This window comes from Haemaphysalis longicornis, unplaced genomic scaffold, assembly GCF_048455015.1.
Source record: "Haemaphysalis longicornis isolate Haplotype H1 unplaced genomic scaffold, Haemaphysalis longicornis Haplotype H1 scaffold_1, whole genome shotgun sequence".
In the NCBI taxonomy this organism is placed as follows: Eukaryota; Metazoa; Arthropoda; class Arachnida; order Ixodida; family Ixodidae; genus Haemaphysalis; species Haemaphysalis longicornis.
In genome coordinates this window covers 130,977,506-131,000,412 of record NW_027526203.1, presented here as the reverse complement: position 1 = coordinate 131,000,412, position 22,907 = coordinate 130,977,506, and the positions used below count along the sequence as shown (strand labels likewise).

The following is a 22,907-nucleotide window of genomic DNA, read 5'->3' as shown; positions in this document are numbered from 1 at the left end:
GTCAAGGCTACAAAGCCGAAGCACGCCGTTTAGGGAGCTGGGCCGCTGGAAATAGGTCAACAAAAAATAATTGGCTGCTTGTAATCTGAGCAATTCAAAAATATATCGTTCCTTTTTTAACCTTGTATGATGACGGCACTAAATTACTAGGCAGAATATGTGAAACAGAGAGGATTATTTTTAGATTTTCGGCTTGTTTTAGTAGTGTCTGTTGCCACTGGTGTCGCATAGTGTCTTCTTCGGAAAAAAACATGGCGTTCTCGAATACGGCATCTTTCGTTCCCTCCAGAAGCTCGCAACTTATTCTCCGCATAGGATTTTCAAGAAGCTTGGGCAGCAAAAGCTGTCAAAACAAACGAAGCAAGTGGTTTGCAGAGTGTACGCCCAAATGAGAATGATGTAACCGAGACTCTCCATCATTTACGGAATTCGTTCGGTTAGCCGGCTTGACGGCGTAAGCGAGCGTGTGCGTAATCGTTCTTATCGCGCTGCTCTTCCCGGCATACCGCGCCCGTGCTATGTAAGCACGCTTCACCTGATGAAGGTGCTGCCAGTTTTCAGCTCCAGAAGTGTTTACAAACAACTGCATGCCCTCAAAACTGCAGCGCTGACAAAAACTCATGCCTGGACGGTAGAGTTAGGGGCCCCAATACGTTTGTAGTACCCGCGAATGTATGATGCGAGCTAATCAACAGAGGGCACTCCTGTTCTGGGAACCATGGTAGCGCCGCGAAAAAATGGCGGGAAAATTTGCGGGTACGCCAGCCGAAAATGCTACCGGCGGGCCGAGTTCTCCAGTCAAAGCATTTGCTAGTTACAAACAAATCAAGCGTGCGAAAGAAGACGTCAATGTGCGTGCATGCTCCGGGATCGCGGTTCAGCGCACCCAACCACAGAGCTCATGAGAATAAATCTACTGTAGTAAACGTGTTATTGTCACGCGGAAACTGAAACCGAAACCAGCCGGGAATTACTTTGCCGCAGTTATACAAAGCAGTTAGGTCCCCTCCTTCTCTCTCTCTCTCCACCCCCCCCCCCCCCCCCCCCCCATCCCAGTTTTTTTCTCCATTTCCAGACAAAGTCGCCCACGAGTATGCATAGCATACGGAAGAAAAGATACGTGGTTTCCGAAGTACCGCGCCTGCTCAGTGAGGTTCTTTCTATGCCCCGTTGGTAGTCGCATGCTCGGCTGTTGCGGTCAGCTGTGCCCGCAACTGATCCCCCATATCAAAACGCCCCGCGGAACTTAAGCCAGCGCCAGTATTGTGTCACCTGACTACAAAGGGCAAAATATTAACGCCACATTCTCAAAAACCAGGGAAGCGCTAGATTATGAGCAGAAACACACCAAAATGTGCACTAACACGAAAAAAAAACACAGTATGTACGTCTAACAGCACAAATTTTTGAACTACTTTTGGAATTGCCCGCTGGCCCTCACACCGTCTCAAAGTCTGCCTGGCAAACGATGGATGGCGCCACGCCACCAAGTAAAAAATCGCCCTAAAATAGTAGTTCAGGATGGCACCCCAGAGAACATTCACGTAGAAGAGAGAGAGGGCTCTTTACTGTAAACTGGATAGTTCAGGCCAGTTAGCGGCGGAGCGTAATACTCGGTATGACCCTGTAAAGAAGCGCCAGAGCCGATTTCGCAATTGTGAAGATGCAGAAAATCTTTAAAACTTTTGGCCCACATTGCAAAATTCCTGACCAATGGGATACCAGAAATGACGAAAGGAACCATAAGGCTCCCGCAGTCACTGATTATAAACCAGATATCGTACAGCTTGCTTTACCCCAAAGTTGCCCGCACAGACGAAAACCAAATAAACACTGTCATCAGGACAGCCTATTAGGCAGCCCTGAACCTCCCAATTTTTCACCCCCCCCTGGCTTCGGACTCGGCTGCGGGTTCTAGCGCGTGCTAACGCGTTCCACTTTGGGAGAGATGTGAAATCCTGCGGACGAAACGATCCGGGCCTGCCTAACATGGAGAACTTTCAGCGGCGAGTTCAGAAATAAAGGTGGTCATGACATATGGAGCGGAAACTTGGCGCCTTACTAAACATGGAACGAATAATGATCGGAGTAGCACTTAGAAGCAGGAAACGAGCTTCGTGGATCGGAGAAAAACTAGAATAGAAGGTATCATGGTTCAAACAAACAAAAAGAAATGGACTTAGGCTGGTTACGTAATTAGGCGAAATGACAATCGGTGGATTACCAGGATGACAGAGTGGTCACCGAAAAAAATTGAGCCAATCCACCCCCGTGAACGTGGTTGGAAAGCAAAGCTGTCAACGGCACCCATAACGATTACCCATGCGACGTCACTGGAATTCATTCACATCGCTCTACAAATAGCAAAAACCAGAGATAAGTGAAATGCACTTAAACCACACCATTTATTACTTCAAAGAGATATTCTTGGTAAGGTTAAATCAATGCATGAAGCATGAACGGTGTTTGGTTTAGTTGTATTGGTGTAGCACAAGAGTGGAAACTTTTTTTATATAAAATTAAAGCTCCAACCCAGTGTTAGACGATCTGTCTTCTCCGTCTCTGCGCCGCGGACGGAGGCGACGAGATTTGCGACAGAGAAGGAGGAGGAGGAGGAAGAAATACTTCTGTTCAGATTTCTGAACGGCCCCAGAGTGCAGCACTTGGGAGTGATTCCTTCTTCTGTGGGGCCCATATGCAGTCCGCGCGGCCTGTGTTCTGTCCATCCGCTGACGCTGGGTAGGTAGAGAGGGCCTGGACAGCAGCATCTCCCATTGCTCTTCTTGGGTAGTTGACGGAAAGAGAGGAGGGTGCTCAGGGCTAAAGTCGCACACGACCCCGATTACGGGCGGAGTGTTCCTACTTCTGAGCAAAATTTACATTCAGCGTCGTAGCGATTCGGATACATTAAGTGAAGAAGTGTAGGCTGTGGGAAGGAGCCCAGTTTGTATGAGCCGTAGGGTAGTTTGTTGTTCTCTGGAAAGGTCAGGGTAAGGCGAAGGTACGGTCTGTCTCAGAAGGCGATAATGCTGGGTTATCTCCCTGAACGTGACAAGCGGGTGACTGTCTTCGTGCAGCTCCATAGCACGGGAGGTAAAAGCGCATGCTTGTTGGGTGGGCGTATTTGTTGCCCTCCATTGAAGCGTGAGGGGGTGTCCAGATGAGCTGAATGGAACCGTTTGGGGAGTACTTTTTAGCACGCGCAGTGCAGGTGAAGAGACCCAACTCTACTGGTAATTCCAGTAGGCTTGCTGGGAATCGATGACTACCCCTCCGAACCCCTGGTTGAGCGAGAGCCAAGGTGATGGCTGCCTCTTCTGCTGCCGTCATTTCTTGGGTCCTAAGCAAGGTACACGCAAGGAGGTTGGTTCTGGAGGTAGCCACGATGATGGCGTATTGCTGCCCTCGATGTTTGGAGGCGTCTGTGTAGAAGGCGTCTCTGCATGATCCCCACCGAGGGTGGTGTTAAGCGCTTGAGCCCGCGCTTTTTCGGTGACCCTCGTCATGTGAGGGGTTCATATTTCAAAGCAAAGGGAGCATCTTTAGTTTTAGTCGCCAAGAGTCTGGGAGTACGTCAAGCGGAGTGACATTCTGGGCTACCCAGCCAATCTGGTGAAGCATGCGGTCACCCATCACAGTTCTGAGTCGGACCTTCTGGTTAGAAATATGGCCTTCTATTAGCTCTTTCACCGTGTTGTGGAGCCCCGTTCTAAGCAGCCTCTGTGTGGACGCTTTCATGAGAAGACCAATGGCCTGCTCGACCGCCTTTCTAATCACTATATAAATCATCTTTATGTCTTCCTTGTCGAGAAGAAGACAGGGAGTTGACGTAAGTAACTCTCGAGAGGACAAAAGCTTCAATAATCGAAAGTACCGGATTCCTTTAGGCCTCGCTTCTTGGTGGCAACTCACCTGACCTTGTGTATGATTTGATTAATGCTGTTTTTGAGGCGCTGCAAGGAGACGTCACTCTTGGTGTTAGCCTCGAGATGTAGGCCCAGGATCTTGATGCTGGGGCTTGGAGTGATGGCCTGGCCATGAAGGAGTATTTGAATGTATTCCTTGGTTTGGCGTGAGGGGCGGACGACAAGGAGCTGTGATTGTTTGCGTGAACACTGGAGGCCACAGGCTTTAGCACATTGGCTTACTAGAAGTGATATGTCATGCATTGGTGTGAGCTTCCTTTAATTTTTGTAACTCTTAGCACATGAGCAAGGTGCACACAGGGCCGCTAGACGGGCGTGCGTGGTCGCGTGACGCTTTCACGTGGCATTCAGCGAGAACCCAGGGGGTAAACCCGTAGATGTGCTTGGTGAGTACACCACCTTTCTTCCCAGTCTTCATGGTGGGCTCGTAGCTAAATCGGTAAGACAACGGGCTCTCGCCTTGTTAGTCTATTAGTTCCAGGTTCGATTCCCGGCGGTGCCAGTTAATTCTTTTATTTGTTTGCTGGAGTTTTCTGGTGACACCAACGGTCGCGAAAAAACCCTTGGGGGGTAGAGGTAAAAAGCTTTGCTTTAAAAAACAAGTCGTGCGTGAGGGAAGGACGGGAGACAGGAGGGAGCCAAAAACATGCCCTCAGTTTCACGACTGAATGCTGCGGTCGGGGTTTACAAGCTGCCTTGAAAAATCATGTACCCCTCCGTCTAACGACGACGATGGTTTATCGCAAAGCTTTCACGTGCGGGTTGCCTTGGTTGCCTTCTGGATTTAAACTTTCACTAGTTGAGCTTTGAATTTGAGCAGCACGCAGTTTGGTCTTTCGATCGCAGCATCCTTGACTTCGACCCTTTCCAATATTCTATTTCGCATGAAGAAAGCTTCGCATTCAACCATCGCCGTCGTTAGACGGATGGCTGGATGACTTTGCTGATTAATTTTGCACTTTCATACACCCCTCTCCAAATCCTAACTGCTTCCATTGTGTCAGAAATGCGTCTGTGCTGGAGGACTCGGGCCTATGTTCCTTTATTCGAGGCAACTAGCCGCGCGTTCTTGGTTTCTTCGCAAGGCATTACACAATTTTTTCGGGTACTCGGCAATGAGTACCTAACCATTAAAAAACGCAGGCTGACATTAACGCTGCCATGTTTTTTAACTATCGGTGCCGGCCTTTATTCCACGGAGGTGGTAAAACGGGAAGGGGCGAGGGGGGTGGTTTGTAGCTCGGGCTGATGGGTGATCGAATAACTTTGGCTCTTGATCAAATTCCCACTACAAACGTGGGAGTTCCGCTTCGGCTCTCAGGCTCTCATGCTGTCACTCAGGGCCCTAGCCGGTTTTTTTTTTCTTTTCGGAGGGGGTTTGAGTTATGGGAAGGGCTGAATTTTGTCGAAAGGAACAGTAAGTCTCGCGTACGCACTGCCTAGAAAAAAAATTTCACGGAGGGGGTTTGAACACCCAAATCCCCTCTGGCTACGTCCCTGCTGTCACTCACTAAAACCGAAGGCACCAAGCTCACGCTTACATAAACAAGGTGTAATCTGCCGCAGCGTTTCCACGGCCACACACTAATTGATCTCGTACGTAAGTGCCTTTCACTTCAAAGCACACGTGTAGGGGTATCCCACCGTTAAGGCTGGCGTGGAAACCGTAGTCATTGAAACCCAGTGAAGATAATTTAAAATGGTAGAAATGAATACTAGTAACAGTTTTATTCCTACTAAGATCACGCGGAGCCAGGCACCGAGAGATGCGAAAAGCGCTCATGTCAATGTAGCCCATTGTTAACCTTAGAAGCGTCCAATCAGTTTACGTAGACGTTAGTGCATTTAAGAAGAAATGAATACTTATATAGTACTTTTATTCGTACTCACATCGGGTGGATCCAAGCGTAGATCGCTGCAAAAAGCGCTCATGCCATTGTACCCCACACTCGACATTAGAAGCGTCCGACAAGTTTGCGTAGCCGTTATTGCGTCCGTTATTGGCAGTGAGGGACAGCGCCCGTCCCTGTCTGTTTTCACTCGTGTCCCGTCCTTTGCGCTGTTTTTATTAATGGATTCCTACCGACTGGCCCAGCTTTGCACTCTCGTTCAGTGCGTCTAAGAACCCAACACATCTGTCTTGACTTCGTTTAGCCGCACATATCCGCTCCCGACACCACCAAAACATTCAAATCACCGAAGCAAACACGGCATAAACAACGGAAGGCTGCGTAGTCCAATGCACCGGCTCATTCCACTAACGAGGGGAGCGCCGAGGGGTGGCGCCACCCGTCCAGCTGCCCGGTCCCTATTCTTTAGGTTACGAACTGCAGTTTGCGACAGTCTACAATGGAAGTTTTGGCTTTCTGCACGCTTTGTAAAACTGGTCGGGTATTTTAGCGTGTATCAGCATTTGACAAACTGGTATACATTTTAGGTACCTGTAGAAAACATTTAAGCTCAAGACCAGCCCTCGCGTTACGAAGTCAGCAATGGCCCAGCGTTAGTCACACAGCTTGCAAGTAAAAAAGGGAAATATGGACGGTGGCAGCCGCGTTTAGGTTGTTTATTTTGTTGCAAAATGAGCCGTAAGACGTGCTATAGGCTGTCGCCAAAAAAAGGGAACGTGTGCGCGACCATGTACGCGTGTGCCATATTAAATTCGTTCAAATGAAACGTTCACGTTGAATGGTGGTCTTTGAGGGCAGAATAGAAGCGGGGGGGGGGGGGGGGGGGGGGCGGAGTTGAATAAGATAGCAGCACACGGAATGTGAAGCTGAGTGTCTTTGATGGCAGAAGAAGTGCTGCAAAAGTGAGCTTCTTCTTCTGAAAGGGCGGTTCGAAGCCGCGGTTGAAGGTCCACTGGAAGATCCCCAGTCGCAGCAGGAGTGGCGTCGTAACGAGCGTAACGAGCGAAATCTCGTCGGCGACGAGACCGTACATTCGCCTGTAGGTATGTGGTGAAGGTCCGTCCATTCACGTGGCGTGCCCTTGAAAGAATGGCCGTGCTCTCCCCGTCGCAGCGGCTGACGGCGAGCCGGATGTGCGTCGCGCGCATCGCTCGCCTCAGCGGGAAGCGAGGAGAGGAAACGTCGAGCACGCAGAAGTCGGCCGCGCTGTTTCGACGACGCCCCGTACACAGCGCGCCCTTGACCTGCAGAGCCGCTCAAGCAGTAAGTGCTCCTTCGATTCTTGCAAGTTCGCGCGGGCCTTAACTTGGTTCTTGGGTAATGTCACCCAACGAGGGGGCTTCGCTGCTCCTGCAGGGCTCATTTTTGCTTTTGTTTGCGAACACATCCATACGCGTCCCTCTCATGGCTCAGCATGCGCTGGAGGTGTCTTCATCCTTGAGCTGTGTACAGACCTCCCACTGAAATAGTGGGCACAGTTGTGCCGCGTGAAAAGTGCTAGGTTTGCATGCACGTCGCATCACTGTAGATTATTTATTGGGGGCAGTGCTGGGATATAGCATTGCCATTGTCTGCATTGTACTCGTTTTATGTCAGATAATCATTCGCCGAAACCTCTAGGCCCTTTTCTCCCCACTGATTTTTTTTTTTCGTATGCTCTAGCCGCGTTCGTATAGCGTGACGGCAGAGAAAAACAAAACGAGGGGCTGCAGCCCAGACCAGACTTGATGAGACGGCCGCTGAACGACCCATTGTACCTCACGTCGTCTGATACCCACTATTTGCCGTCGCTGGCGTTTCCTGTGCGAGCGTTTCTGCCCGAGCTTTTCTGTGCGCTGTTTATAAGAGCCGCTTCGCATTTACTGGGCTACAGCAGCGTAAAATGCTGTCGCTCTGCTACCCTGCCACGTGCTGATTTTCATCTACAATGTCTTTTTTTCCTGGAATTTGGCATTAGCCAGCTGTTGGCATGAAGCCCCGTCGGTGAAAACACCACTTTCGCCACGGTCCCCTGAAGGACGTATCAACCGGTTTATATTGCAGCAGGCGACGCACTCAAGTTTAGCTCGGATGTGCACTGCAGGGCGGCCGCTCACGCAACGAACGGAGCACCCATTGCATAACGGCCAGGAGCCACTCGCCCCGACACTCCTCCGTGCAGCTGCTAATATGTCGGGGGTGTGAAATGCGGAGCACGTTGTTCCTGCATGCACGCCACCCGCACAACGATGTGAGGCTGCAACCGGCACCTGTACATTCTTGACGCGGCCGTGACATGTTATCGTAAAGACTCCTGGACCCAACGGTCGCATCCTGCAGTGTAGTGATTGTGGCATGACGTGTTAATTCGCTGTGGTATTTAAGCGAGTCATGTGAGAATACCGAATGAGGATAGCTGTATCCTAGAGGCGAGGAGGGTTCAACTACGGCTCTCTATGACTCCGCATTCGGCTCGTAACTATTCGACAGAAAGTGCGGCCGGCTCAAGTAGATCATAAGATATTGGTGTGCATTTTCTTGAAACATACCAGCGTTTCTTCGTGTCTAGCACCGGTAGCATCCCGACCGCCATTATGATTACATCGATAATAAGCGCAACAGCATTAACCAACTTCAAACTTTTGTGAACAGTCGCGACAGCACAACAAAATGGCTGAATTTAGGCCCAATATGTGTACATATTGACTTTATTTGTGATTCATAAGAAGCCAAACAGCGAGTAAAAATGTCGTTATCGCCCTTATTGTGGCTGTCTCGAAAGAGAGAAGGCAATAACGAATGCAGGGTTTTCACGCTTACACAACACTGGGCTACCCTTGATCAAGAAATGGCGCTGCAAGGCTGCGGCAGTCTTTTCCAGAAAATTCGCTCCACAACTCGTTTAACGTGGCAGTTTTCCCTGAACGGGCACCACAACCGCGTGCAGCCTCCGTGTTGAAACTGTGATGGCTAATCAGGCGTCGCAGTCACTGCGACGTCTTAGTGGACGTCTTAGTGGCTGTTTTTCGATACATAGGCTTCTATTTTATATCCTGCACTGCGTGCAGGCCTGTCTATGGATGACGCACGCACGAGAACAAAAAATGTGAAAACAGCTTTGCTCAACTCAAGCTATTTCATGGCCAAAAAAAGACTGCTAATGGGGGCGGTTTGTTCATGAATAGCCACCTGCTTGACGTATTTAATGGCGCATTTCACAATGAAAGCTCCTCGTTTATTTTGTAAGCGATGGAAGGATGCTGACCTACCTATGCAACACAGTAAGTGTTATCAGGAATGTAACAGTATTTTACACACGATAATTCCAATATCTTATAGCGACGTCACAGCGAAGAAGTTATTTATTCAAGGCTTCCTGAAGCAGTCGTCTAGAGATGTTAACACGATGCTTTAGGTTTTGAGCGACGCTTTGCCAAAAGTTCCAAAAGCAACCTTTTACAAGACATCTACGTAGCGTCTTGCTGAACATCCCAGAACCTTCTTGTTGACGTCAAAATAACTTCTCAACAAGCAGTTTCAAGAATTTTTCAAGAGGTTTCAATACCTTTTTCCAAAAATCTTTGTATACTTAATGAAGACTTCCCCAGCCGCACCGCTATGTGTTTGCGCCGTTCACACAAGCCAGCCTCTAATGTTGCTACGAGCTGTCTTCACACCTGACACACCAATCGGGGGGCTTCGGAACACTCACTTGGCCTTCCCGCTTTTCTCCAAATGAGTAACTTTGCTTAGACTACCACACAGTTTCAATGGGCAGTACACAAGATGATGTTGGCGCAACGCAGATTGGAGGTTTTCACATAAACTTCCGAAGAACTAGATGCTTAACGTGAGCTTCGACTTGGCCTTGACAATTAAGCTACTGTTGTGGGTCCCGTGCAGAACAATATGACTGCAATCGCAACAGGTAAAGTAAACCTTTGGCATTTTGAAAACCAAGGTTTATATTTACTACAAAATTAGCTATACACGTTAAAGCCATAAGAATTACAGGACAAAGCTACAAAGGAAAAATGTAACCTACAACAAGCTATTCGTTCGTGGCAAGTAATGGTAACTTGTGTCGCATGCATTAGAAGTATGACTTGCTTCCATGAATCCTAGTTCTTGTTTCTTCACTCCAGCCATCTTGCCTCATTCCAGTGAGATTTCTGGGTAAAACACTCTATACAGTGTCACTTAGAAATTGTACTGTAAGTAGTGAATGGAGAAAGGTATCAGATAGACCGAAAGACAGCTGCCTAAAGATACAGCTAGAGGAGGCATACGCTTCCATTTCAATATATACTTCAGATCAAGACATGCAGAATAGAAGCATACATGAACTCTATTGAATGGGTGACATGTAATAGAAAACAACATAAGAATACGTAATAAGAAAATGAATGCAGAAGACTCGCGTAGTGTACTAGACCTTTTAACGCTAGAGCGTTAAGAGGTTCATTTTTCGGTTTTTCTCTCGCTTCTAGCCGTCCCCTATCAGTCGTGCTCATCAAGCGTCCGCGGAAATACCGTATTTACTCGCATAATGATCGCACTCGCGTAATGATCGCACCCCTGAAGTTCGTCATCAAAATATGACTCTTTTTATTTCCCGCGCAATGATCGCAGCCTGAACTTTCCGCAGCCATATGTCGTATGTGTGCCAAGTCTAGACGACGGTGGTGTGCTTACATTAGTTTCCTTCTCTTTCAAAGCGGACATGGCTACGTTATTGCCGCGGACTTGATGGTGTTAGCGATATTGGCAAGTGTGAGTTCATTATTGGTGCGAAAGAAACCCTCACCATATGCACATAATGTACTCACAAAACATATAAAAAAACACGCTCGGCTTGCTGTGTCGGCAGCCGTGTCTTGATGTCCCACACTGTGACAGCACCACTTATTGGTCGACCTGTTCTCACCTCACAGCAAACTCGTTCCGGCGCGTTCCGTAATTTCGTAATCCCGGTGCGTTCCGTATTGAAACACTGCATTTTGCACCACTCGGTGGTCATTTGGTGGTCAGTGGAGTTTTTATTATGTTTTTATTTGTTATGTTTATTATGTTCATGAGACTTATCGTAAACATTCTGACCTGCAACTTGCGTTTTCTGCGCTGAAACTTTTTCCCGAAAAATTTACCTCGCGTAATGATCGCACCCCTAACTTTGTATCATATTTTTGGAAAAAAAAAAAGTGCGATCATTACGCGAGTAAATACGGTACGTCATCGCTGACACCTGGAAGCTACGACAGAGGCAGCCAGGTGCGAGGCAGAGACGATGCTACAGTGGCGACAAAAGAAACAATACGCATCATTCAGCAGGTGCTGCAGTGAGGTTCGTTCTATGCCGTGTCAGTGGAAGCATGCTCGGCATACACGGTCGCCACCAGTGCCCGCAATTCACGCCATCACACCAAAGCACCTCACCCCTCGAAGTTACAAAACGTAAAATTCCAGTAATTAATGTGCCAGCCACACCTTGGCTGTGAGACGCGCCACATGGGGGGCTCCCGATTAACTTCGACCACCTGGAGATATGAACGTGCGACGAAATCTCGACACACGGACGTTTTGATTTTCCGCTTTCATAAACAAACGGCCTTCATGGTCGTGAATCGAACCCGCGTCTTCGCGCTGAGCAGAGCAATTCCTTACACACCGAGCCACCGCGGCGTGTTTTCCTCTGGAAGTGATGCCGGCACCAACATTGGGGACAAAAGATTCACGCCAGTCTCTCAAAAATCAAGGAAGGCATAAATTATGAGCACAAATAAACTAAAATAAAACCCGGTACATAGCCGTCTAATAACACTGTTTTAAATCTACTCTTCGATATTCCAGCCGTTCTGTCTCCACTGCAACCTCGATTTGGCAAGCGACGGATGGCGCTACGCCGAAAATACAAAATTCAGCTATAAATAGGTTCGGAGCCGTCCCAGAGATCACTCACTTAAGACTGATCGGCATGCCTCTAGAATCAAGAAGGGTAATCGCTCTCACAATCCCCAAAGTAGAGAAAATTTTTATTCAATTACCCTTTTTTATAAAACACCAAACTAAGAGCACAGCAGTAATGAGAGAAACAGAAACAATAAGACTTATGCAGCCACTGATCATGAGCCGGATATCGCAGAACCTACCATGTACCACAAACTCACCGGCACAGAAGAAAGCCAAATAGACACCATCATCAGGACAGCATACAAGGTAGCGCTCATTCACCGTGAGACGAATACTTACCGTGAGACGAACTGACAACTCGTGCACCAAAATGGGAACAAAACCGATACCCAAAATTCGGAAGCAAAGGATGGACTCGGTCAGTACAGGAGAGGAGGGGTGGGGGGGGGGGGGGGAAGGACTTCGTCCTGCAGCATACCTGAATAGGCTGTTGACGAAAAGGTCCTCAAATGCGGTCTTTATAACGCCCTTGAATAAATCGGAGAGACAACTCTCCTAGCAGGCTGGGAAAACAAAACTGGGACGGCCCGTCGTATGGAAGAAGGCACACACCCCGCCAAAGAAGCGGCTGAATGCCCTGATGGACATGTCACCGATCCAGCGACTCCACATAAGTCTTCCCTACCAAAAACATGGATCCAAACCTACAGAAGGACAGGTGATATGGCGGGATCAAGTTCAATCGAGGATACTTTTAAAATCATGCGAACACAGTAAACAGCTACTTTGGAATGAAGGAATGTACAATGCGGCAGATCTCGCATGCAGTTTACTTCTCTATCTGGGAATTTTGTGGCAGCATGACGCTCCTACCTACAGGAACGGAGTAGCGGGAGTTGGAGTCATCCTTTTGGCAATCTGACTAGCGGAACTATCAAATAGAAGCGCAAGCTTCATTAGACACTCTCAAAAGGCATTAGACTGTAGGCTGCAGCAGGATACCTAAACGCTTCCGTAAGACATTCCCACCCATAATGAAGAAAGTTTACGTTACGTGTACACCCGGGCGCAAGGGTTGTTAAGAGAACGAGGCACAAACAAAGAGGCAGGCGAGCTGACATACCGGGCTGACATACCGAGCTGACATACCAAGATCCGTGCTCCCTGCGACCACTATCCTCCCCGAAAAACGCTCAGAATAGCTCCTCCACCTACGCTTAGGAACACGATCCTTTCCCGCGCCACAAGGGGTCCTGGAGAATACCAAACTCTCAGGAGGATACACACACACACGTATCTAGAAATCTATGTGGGCGAAGATGTTCAGTGGGAACGTTTTCGCTCACATGTTCTGAATTGGGGGAAACATCCACCCTCTTTGACGCATCCTAGCCATGCCCGAGATATGTTCAAGGGAAAACAACTCAAAGATTACATACTACACTTCTATCAGAAAGTGGGAGGCGGCTTTGACCACCTCGTTACCTCAAGATTAGCGTGAGCTGATTGAGAGGGCAAAAGAAGGGGCTGCTGCATCTGGGGCCCTGGACTTCAGGTTGCTTTCTTGAGCTCCCACCTCTCTGTTTACTCCCTTTTCATAAATCTCATTTATCTCTTCCTCAACAAAGGTCTTCATTCTCTCTCTCACTCTCACTCTTCCTCTCTCTCTCTCTCTCTCTCTCTCTCTCTCTCTCTCTCTCTCTCTCTCTCTCTCTCTCTCTCTCTCTCTCTCTCTCTCTATCTATCTATCTATCTATCTATCTATCTCTCTCTATCTTCTCTCTCTCTCTCTCTCTTTCTCTCTCTATTTTCTCTCTCTCTCTCTCTCTCTCTCTCTTAGCAAAAGAAAACGTTCAGTCCGGCCAAGGCAATATATAATAAACACTTTTAAACACTGACGCTCTCTTCTCGTCCCTCAAACTTACCAGCACCCTGAAGCCGCAGCATTCTTCTAGACCCGTCTCTGGGTATCTGCTTTGTTACTCTGGTGGGCCACGGTTGTCAGTTTGTCTCGCGGCAAAAATTGTGAGGTCATTTAGGACTGTCTTATTTGTTGCCCTTGTGATGGTGGTTTTTTTCTTCGTGCCGGTTAATTTGTGGTAGGGTGGGGTCTGGGATACCCGGACCATGATTAGTGGCTGCACGTTTATTCTCCTTTCTTTTTCTTTCATCATTTCTCTTCTCTTGGTTATTCGTTCGATAATGTAGCCAATTGGTTAAAGGTTTTCTCTTTTTTTGGCGATTGTGAGATTTACTCCGCCGCTTGACTCCAGAGCCATGCCGAGCTTTTTTACATGACTGTTCTCTGGGAGGACATTCGTACCTATTTTTAAGTGATTTTTAACTTGGTCGTGTGGCAGCATCCGTCGTTTGCCAAATAGAGTTTGCGGCTGGGACAGGACCGCCGGAATATCGAGAAGTTGTCTTCAATATCCATTAAAATTCGGGAATTAGATTATATATACTGGGTTTTATTTTAGTTCGTTTCGGCTCATAATCTATTCCTTTCTTGATTTTTGAGAAACTGGCGTTAGTCATTTGCCTCCTGTACTAGTTGGTGACTCAGTGTTAGGGTCGGCATCAATTCCGGTGGGAAACATGCCGCGATGGCTTCGTGGGTATGGCTCTGCACTGCTGAGCCCAAGGACGCAGGTGCGATTCCCGCCGCGGCTGCCGTTTTACTGATGAAAGCAGAAAGCGAAAACGCCCGTTTGTGTAGATTTTGGCACCCTATAAAGATCCCCAGTTGGTCGAAATTTTCTGGGGCCCACGACTAAGGCTCGCCTAATAGCTCAGGAATGGCTTCAATTTCAATTTAATTTTGTTACCTTCCGCTGGAGAGGCACTTTGGTGTGACGGCGTTAGAAGCGGGCCCCGCTGAAGACCGTGTCTGGCAAGCATGCCACTACTGACAGGGTGTAGAATGAACTTCACTGCGCAGCGCGGCACATGCTGAAAATGCGCATCCTTTCTTCAGTCTCAGGCGTAGTATCATTGTCGCCCTTTCCCCACCTGAGTTGCCGCTGCGTCATATTCCAGTTTCAGGCTTGCCTTCGGATCTAGCTTCCACTAGTCGCAAGTCGCAAGCTAGATGAGCGCGGCTGATAGCGGACGGCTAGAAACCGTGGGAAAATCGAAAAATGAGCCTAATAACGCTATCGTGTTTCACGATTGTGGTTTGGTGAGCTATGCTTTGGACAGACGATAACAGAAATCAGTTACTGGCGAGGAGAACGATGCAGGGAACGGTCTGTTAGGTCACTTGGCCATCTTTTGTTTGCACAATATGCAACAATTGCCAGCTCCAAGCCCAAGTTTTGCGAAAATCCAGTACACAGGCCGGCAATCTATGCGTGGACTCAACGTCCCTTCACATCAGCCACGAACTGTGTCAGATATAACGTCGTCACTTGTTTTATTGAGCCTTAATCGTCGCAGGGTTTGTTTTGTAAGGAAAGGCTGCCTGGATAATATTAACGCCCCACTTTAATACCCCCTTTTTCAAATAAAAGTTGGTTGCAGGTCTTATCCTATACGTTGTATTGTCGTGTAAATGATGTTACAGGTTTGCAGCAGCCCAGGAACTGAAGTGTCGTTGCTATTTCTAACCGGGAAGCGCTGATTGCAACTGCCCTCTTGCGAAACGAACGCACAGACTCTGTTTACGCTTCCAACTGCGGCATACGTAACCAGCAGCAACGCTGATGTGGTTATTACACGCTTCCGCGGCAACACCTGTAACATCATTGCGCGCTCGCCTGGGCCAAAGGGCGAATTGCATGAAGGAATGTTTTAATGCGTAGCATTCTTTGTCTACCCCCACAGCCCGTACCGTGCGACGCTGTGAATTTCCACACAAATGCACATTTCGCGGAACTTCCACGTTTAATTATTATGATAGCGTAAATTTAAATAATTATTCAAAAAAAGATTTGAAAATAAAAAAATAAGAAAAATATAAAAAAATACTGAAAATGGCGAGCCGTGTAACGCCCTGCATTTCCACTATGAAGCATATTTAGCGGAAGTTACACCTTTAATCGTAGTAATACTTAAATGGAGATAATTGGTCGAACAGAATTTTGAAAACCGAGAAATTAAGAAAAACAAAATAGCGAAAGGGGCGAACCGTGTGGCACCTTTATTTGCACAAAAATGCAGATTACGCGGAAATAACACCTGTAATCGTTATAATAGCGTAAATGGAGATAATTGGTCGAACAGAATTTAGAAAACCAAAAAAATGGGCTGTAAAGAACACCCACTCTAGAGAAGCGGTATAACAATGCTACGCATTGGTAGGCAATTCTCCGAATTTCTGGAAATTTTTATGAGAAACCATTGAATGGCATATAGGGTGACAAGGCCGGCGTATGAGAAAGAATACTGGTCCGATGTCATACCAACTAGTCTACCGGGAAGGCTGTGCTCTTTCCACTTTCTTGGATCTTTATCTGTAAGAGGAACGCTGCAACTGTACTCCGCACTTTTGTTGGGCGTCTTGCTTTACAGCCTGCCGCCAATCTCAAATACTCGCTCCACTAATCTAAGGGCAATACAGAGTACCAAGCGCAGGCTCTGCGTACGTGTCTTGGCTTGCCGCGATGAGCATCAACAGTGGACATCATTGCCTTGCCCAAGATCACCAGATAGCAACTTATGTGGCTACTGAGATAATGCGCCCGCACATCAGGCTCCTCACGAGGATTCCCTCTCACCATCTGGCGCAGCTCCGTCAGAGTAGACCGCGATCTATATTTCCATGCAGCCATTGTCAGAGCGCGCAGGGCTGAAATACCGTCGAGGTACACGCTTGCGGTCGCACCGTTCTCCCCGTTGTGGTGCCTGGCACAATTTGACATTCGCCACAATGTTCGGGCACTGGAAAAAAGCCGACTTGCCATCATTATACCTAGAAGAGCTTGCGAGGCTATTACGATGCTATTACTGGAGGCCCTCAGAAGTGGTCGATTTCTATGATTCTTAGGCCGCCTTGGGAAGCTTCCGGGCAGCCCTCCGCTACGGCCGTCTTCACCACCCATTATGACGAAAATTAGATAAACATAGTATCAGGCTGTCACAAGCGGTCATGACAACGCATTTCAGTAGCTTCCATGTCACTGCGGCATCATCGGCGACGTTTTGGCGGATGAAGCTGCCCGTACAGGCCACGATAGCGAACGCACGATCTTGCTTCCGCTCTCAAGGGCCGATGCCCCGAGAACGCTTGGAATTCCTTTGCATGTGTGATTCTGATTACCATGAGTCACTGGAATGCACCATACTTTTCGAAGCCCCGTGCGGACGGACAGCCGGGACGCGCTCCGTGACTTTGCCAAAAACAGGCTACCCACACACACTCAAGGACAGCTTAACACCTTCACGCATTAACACCGCGGACTTAATGTACTTCTGCAATTGGTTCCCGGCCACCAGGGTACAGAGGGCAGAGAAAAGGCCCATGCCCATGCTCGCGACAGTACACCGAGCATCTCGGAGGATTGCGACCCGAGGGACGATTGCTCTAACCATCCAAAATAGAGCCATCAGGGACTGAGAGAACTCGGTTACTCCCTCGCCTTCTTCCTTCACCCTTACCGCATTCACACGCCGCCAAGCCCCCTACCTCTGTCAAGCCGAAACTAATTCTCTGTCATGCGACTTTTCCAACGTACTGAAAGGCCGGGCTTCTCATACTGTCAGGTAATGGTCACCCCAACATTCAACTCGCATGTTGTTCCTGTTGCTGTGCCACACATTCGCCACACTACCTACCCCACAACGTCCCCTATTTCTGGGAGAGCTGGGAGAATCTTCCTCTAGACCTACGTGCGACGTTGTGGCCGCAACTTTTGGAGCGCATAGCTTTTGCGTTGGACATGTAGCCGCCTTTATCGCCGCATGAAAGTGTCCCAGCTTCATGCCCAGCTATAACTCCACCGTCTAATGGACCAAACTCCCACGGTTCGGATGGGAAACGCGGGCAACACAGCTCTCTCTCTCTCTCTCTCTCTCTCTCTCTCTCTCTCTCTCTCTCTCTCTCTCTCTCTCTCTCTCTCTCTCTCTCTCTCTCTCTCTCTCTCTCTCTCTCTCTCTCTCTCTCTCTCCTCTCCGTACTCTAGCACCGTCTTACGTGTGGGCTGTCTCGATCCCAATCGACATTGCTTTGTCGACTGGGGTTGGCAGTAGCCTTCACGAAAGGATATTCTCTACTCATCGGGATGGCCAGCAGCGGGCGTGCGACGCCTGTGGGGTGGAAGAGACAAAGGAGCACGCGCTGTGCGCTCGACCCTATATTCATTGCAGAGAAGCGTGCTTTCCACCGAGCTTAGCGGACTGGACAATTCACCGCTCACAGTAGAAACTATCTTAGGTCATCTGTAACTACTTCGCGGAATTCGGCCACAAAAGCCATTCTACATTTTCTGGACGACATGAGTTTACATGAACGACTGCACTGCCTAAAACGGGACTAGAGTGCCCGTGCGTTGCCCCTCATATCTCTTGCCCTTCGCCTGCCCTCTCTTTTATCCGCTGAACCCGAATCCCTGACTGGGATCTATTGTATGACTCGGAGCCTGTCAGCCCTTCCTTGCAGAGATGCCATTGCTGAGGAGGATGGAACTGCCAGTAAATAGGTGCTGATGGCTGATGCAAGCGGAACGATACCGCACATGCGGCGGATGCGGGGTTGGCCGAGAAGAGAGGAGGCATGAGAGGAAAACACCGCCTTTTGGCAGATGGCGTGCCTGACAAACTGGAGCGTGTTGTCTGCTACAGTGGACAGGCTGATTGGCCAAAACATTGACGGACCCCGAGGGAGTTCTTGGCTCTGGGTGTGTGCTCAGTCATGCCGTTTATGTTGACGTGGCCTCCAAGAACATATACCCGCGTTCTCTCGCGGTACGCATGAATGCGAAGGTCACGGTAAACGTTGTCAGCGATGTGAGGATGCGTGTTACGTAGAGCTACATTGTATAGCGTCTTTGACCAACTAAACGCAAATATTGCGGCGTCAGGGGTTCCATATCGATAGCTTATTTCTTAGCGTTGGTTACAGAGAATACTTCCAGGCCTTACAATAGGAGTGTTCGTGGAGGGTCGACAGTGTATTGACCTAGTTAGGTTATGGAGGGCGATAACACCATCACCAGTAGTCCAGCCACAACTAGTGTCCGGGAACTCGTTTCCGTTTCAGTGGCACACGCGAACGATGTTTTGTCCCGTATTATTGTTCATTACTCGTTCAAGCTGACCTATGTTTTTGGGTTATTTTTGTCCACCCAACACGTCCAATACCACTTCAGTACAATTTGTTTTATTTGAGCCAACTTACACGCTTATTTAAAGGGGCCATGAAGACAAAAAAAGGTTTTGTTTTATTCAAAAGTTATGGTGTTTTATAGTGCCCCCAGCGCTTGTCCGGCCGCAAGTGATGCTATATTCACTGAGAAATTGATGATTTTAAATTAAAACTTTGATTCTGCCGCCAAATCATGTGTTTCGTGACGTCTGTCATGACGTCACACGGATGGTTGTTCAAACGAACTTCAAGGGCGCTGTTCAGTCTGCAGCCGACTGCGGAGCTTTGTTTTCCGTCAGTCCTCCTAGATGACGCCACCGTCCTGCTCCGCACCGCCGTCCGGCTTTGTTTTGTTTTTGACGGTATTTGCATCTGGCTTGTTTTTGTTACGGTAGGTAGCAATCGTTTCGTGAAACATGGGGTAGGTGTAATGATCAGGAGTCCAACTAGTATCTCGCACCAGACCTACGACTCGCTCCGTTGCACGTTGCCAGCACTTGTATTTCCAACACAAAGACAAGACCACGAAATGAAAGACTGGCGAATAGTTCCCAGCCCGCAACACACACAGACGGGCAGTTACGCAAAACACAAGTCTCTGGAGAATGTCCTCGCGGCGTCTCACCAAACCCCAGTCCCAGCTCGGATGTCAGCGTCGGTGACTGGCCGAGACTGCTGAGAAGTTGAGTTCCTCGGGCCTACGCCGCGAGGCAAGCGGGCACCAGGGCGGTTTGAGCGCTCCTCCGGAAGAAGGACGAGAGGTACGCCGTGTCTTCTCGCCGGCCTGGAGGTCCAAGACGCACGCCCGAACCACTGATCGGGCAGTTTCAGTTAGCCCGTTCCCTCTTTTTTCCTCCTCTTCATCCTCTTCCCACAGCCTGATCCAGCCATCTGACCGTCCTAGGGGTTGGCCACACATGCTTTCCGTTCACTTTACCACATGGGTCTAGCCGGTTTTCATGACACCTGCCCCGCACCTGCGCCGCACCTCATGACACCTGCGCCGCAGGTGGTACACGATGCGACGAACCGCCGCACGTCAACGTTGACGCCAGGCCAGTAAAACTCTCTCAGCACTCGGTTAAGCGTTTGCCGTACCCAGAGATGACCGGCCGGGGTACCTTCATGTGAGCTTCGAATGACCGATTCTCGGAGCGGCTTAGGCACAAGGATCTGGCTGTACGTTTCACCCATCACTCGGTGGTACTGCCGGTACAGAATATTGTCTTCCCGTAGGAAGTTGCTGTAGTGGCCCTTGCGGTAATAAACTCTCTTGCCGACTTTCCGCTGGCACCATTTCAATGAAGGATCGCTGCTCTGTTGTTGAGCTATCTCGTCCTTCGAAAGAGAGCTCATAACTCCTAGTTTCTTGGAAAAACGGCTGTTGTTCCGCGCCTTGACAATGGCAGACATCAGCACTGGAACGGCTGGTGGCCTTTCCTCTTTCAAAGGCTCAATCTGTTTTTCGTCCCGGCTGCTTGTGCTCTCCCAGCACGGATCTGGGTTCAGTGCTGCTCGTACTCCAGGCACGTTACCAAGAACGAGATCGTACGTGGGGTTTTCCATGCAAATGGCGTTGACTTCCCCTGTGAAGTAGGGCGTGTCAACGTGAATCTTCGCCTCTGGTAACTGCATCGCCGACCCGTCCAGAAAGAAGACTTCCTTTGTTTTTCCGGAAAACCTCTTGTCGGGAATGAGGCTGCGCCGAACAATAACGGTGTTGCTTCCCGTGTCCCTTAGAACGCGTACAGGTTTCCCGAGTACACGCCCTTCAACAACGGGTAGGCCGTCTGCTAGAAATCGAGGTGCCTTGTAGTCCCCTCGGCTATGGAAGCCTGATGTTTCGTCTGCGTTCCTAGAGGAAGCAGTGGAGACCCGGTTTGGATGACCCTGAGAAAACCGTGTGAAGGCGCACGAGACAAAATGTTCCGGGTCGGTGGGTTTGTTTTTGCACTCTTCAGTGCTGTGCCCTGACTTGCCGCAACTCTTGCATTTTGCCGGGTTTCTAAAAGGGACGTGACAGTCAGGGGCAGTGTGGCCGGTGCGGTTGCATAAGTAGCATTTTAGCGACTTCTTTTGAGCATGACTTCCGTCTCTGGGCGTCTCTTCACTGTCATTCCCAAGGTTAGTAATATTTTGGGCCTCCAGGAAGCGGTCGGCATGGTCCGCGAGAGAACTCAGCGTCTTGCAGTCTCGCTCCTTCAGGAACACAATGAGCTTGGCGTGGCAACGTCGAAGAAACTGCTCGGAGACGATAAGGTCCCTGAGTCCTTCGAATGATTTCGGCACACCTGACATCTCGATCCAATGGTCAAAATATCCTGAGAGCCGGGCAGCCAGCTGTCGTCCAGTCTCGCCGTCCATGGCTTGCGCTCCCCTGAACTTCTCCTGGTAGCCTTGGGCAGTGAAGCGGAAGCGCTGCAATAGAGCCTTTTTGACTGCGGGGTAATCCAGCGATTCTTCTGCTGTGAGACGGCCTATGACGGTCAAAGCTTCCCCAGAGAGGCACATACTGATGGCCGTGGCCCATTTCTCTGGTGGCCATTCTTGTGCAGTAGCTACCCGCTCAAAGCGCTGTAGATATGCATGTAGGTCATCGCGGCGCTCGTCAAAGATGGGGAGAAGCTTCTGGGGATTGACCACGGCCCCAGGGGGTGTCGTGCCGACCGGTCCAACGCCGTTCTCGTGGGTCCCAGCAGTTGCCGGCGTTTCCCGAAGTCGGAGCTCCAGCAACAGAAGCTCTTTGCGCCTTTCGTCCGCGGCCTTCTGCCGTTCGTCCGCGGCCTTCTGCCGTTCTTCCGCGGCCTTCTGCCGTTCGTCCGCGGCCTTCTGTCGTTCGTCCTCCTCGCGGTTTGCTTCCCGCTGAGCGACTCGTTCAGCGCGCTGGTTGGCGCGTTCCTTCTCAACCCACTCGCGGAGATCATGCCCAGATAGGCCGTACTGGACGCCTAGCGCTGTAAGCTTCTCGAGGTCCATGGTGGTCTTTCTGTAAGGTACGGAAGTCGTATCGGTCAGTATGCTAGCTGGATCCTGGCAGGCTCGCCACTTTTGTAATGATCAGGAGTCCAACTAGTATCTCGCACCAGACCTACGACTCGCTCCGTTGCACGTTGCCAGCACTTGTATTTCCAACACAAAGACAAGACCACGAAATGAAAGACTGGCGAATAGTTCCCAGCCCGCAACACACACAGACGGGCAGTTACGCAAAACACAAGTCTCTGGAGAATGTCCTCGCGGCGTCTCACCAAACCCCAGTCCCAGCTCGGATGTCAGCGTCGGTGACTGGCCGAGACTGCTGAGAAGTTGAGTTCCTCGGGCCTACGCCGCGAGGCAAGCGGGCACCAGGGCGGTTTGAGCGCTCCTCCGGAAGAAGGACGAGAGGTACGCCGTGTCTTCTCGCCGGCCTGGAGGTCCAAGACGCACGCCCGAACCACTGATCGGGCAGTTTCAGTTAGCCCGTTCCCTCTTTTTTCCTCCTCTTCATCCTCTTCCCACAGCCTGATCCAGCCATCTGACCGTCCTAGGGGTTGGCCACACACGCTTTCCGTTCACTTTACCACAGTAGGTTCGACAAATAGGGCCACATAAGACAGTGTCGCTTACGCCAATCGGTCAGTGTCGTGTGAGACAATCCCGAAACGCCGCACTGCTGTGAAGCTATAACAAGCATAGTGCGCGCAGTACCAACCGCAGTACGCACTGGTTCTTAATTTCCATTGTTTACCCCAAAATTCTTACTGCTATACAATGAATATGCATTACAATTAAGCGAAAATAGCTCGTTCTGCAAGCTTACGAGCCCTGCCTAATATGCGTTTGCTTTTGCCGGCCTCCGCCAGTCGCACGGCTGTGCATAAGGCGTTATATGTTCTAGTG

At 49.5% G+C, this 22,907-nt stretch overlaps 1 protein-coding gene across 1 annotated transcript in view; it reads left to right on the top strand.

Moving 5' to 3' along the window:
• LOC144151339 (uncharacterized) overlaps positions 1–20,813 on the top strand; it is a 78,138-nt gene extending 57,325 nt beyond the window's left edge. Inside the window, exon 5 of the mRNA XM_077682384.1 lies at positions 20,769–20,813. Coding sequence (XP_077538510.1) covers positions 20,769–20,813 — 45 coding nt within the window. The remainder of the gene's footprint in view (positions 1–20,768) is intronic.
• Positions 20,814–22,907: the final 2,094 nt, after the last annotated feature.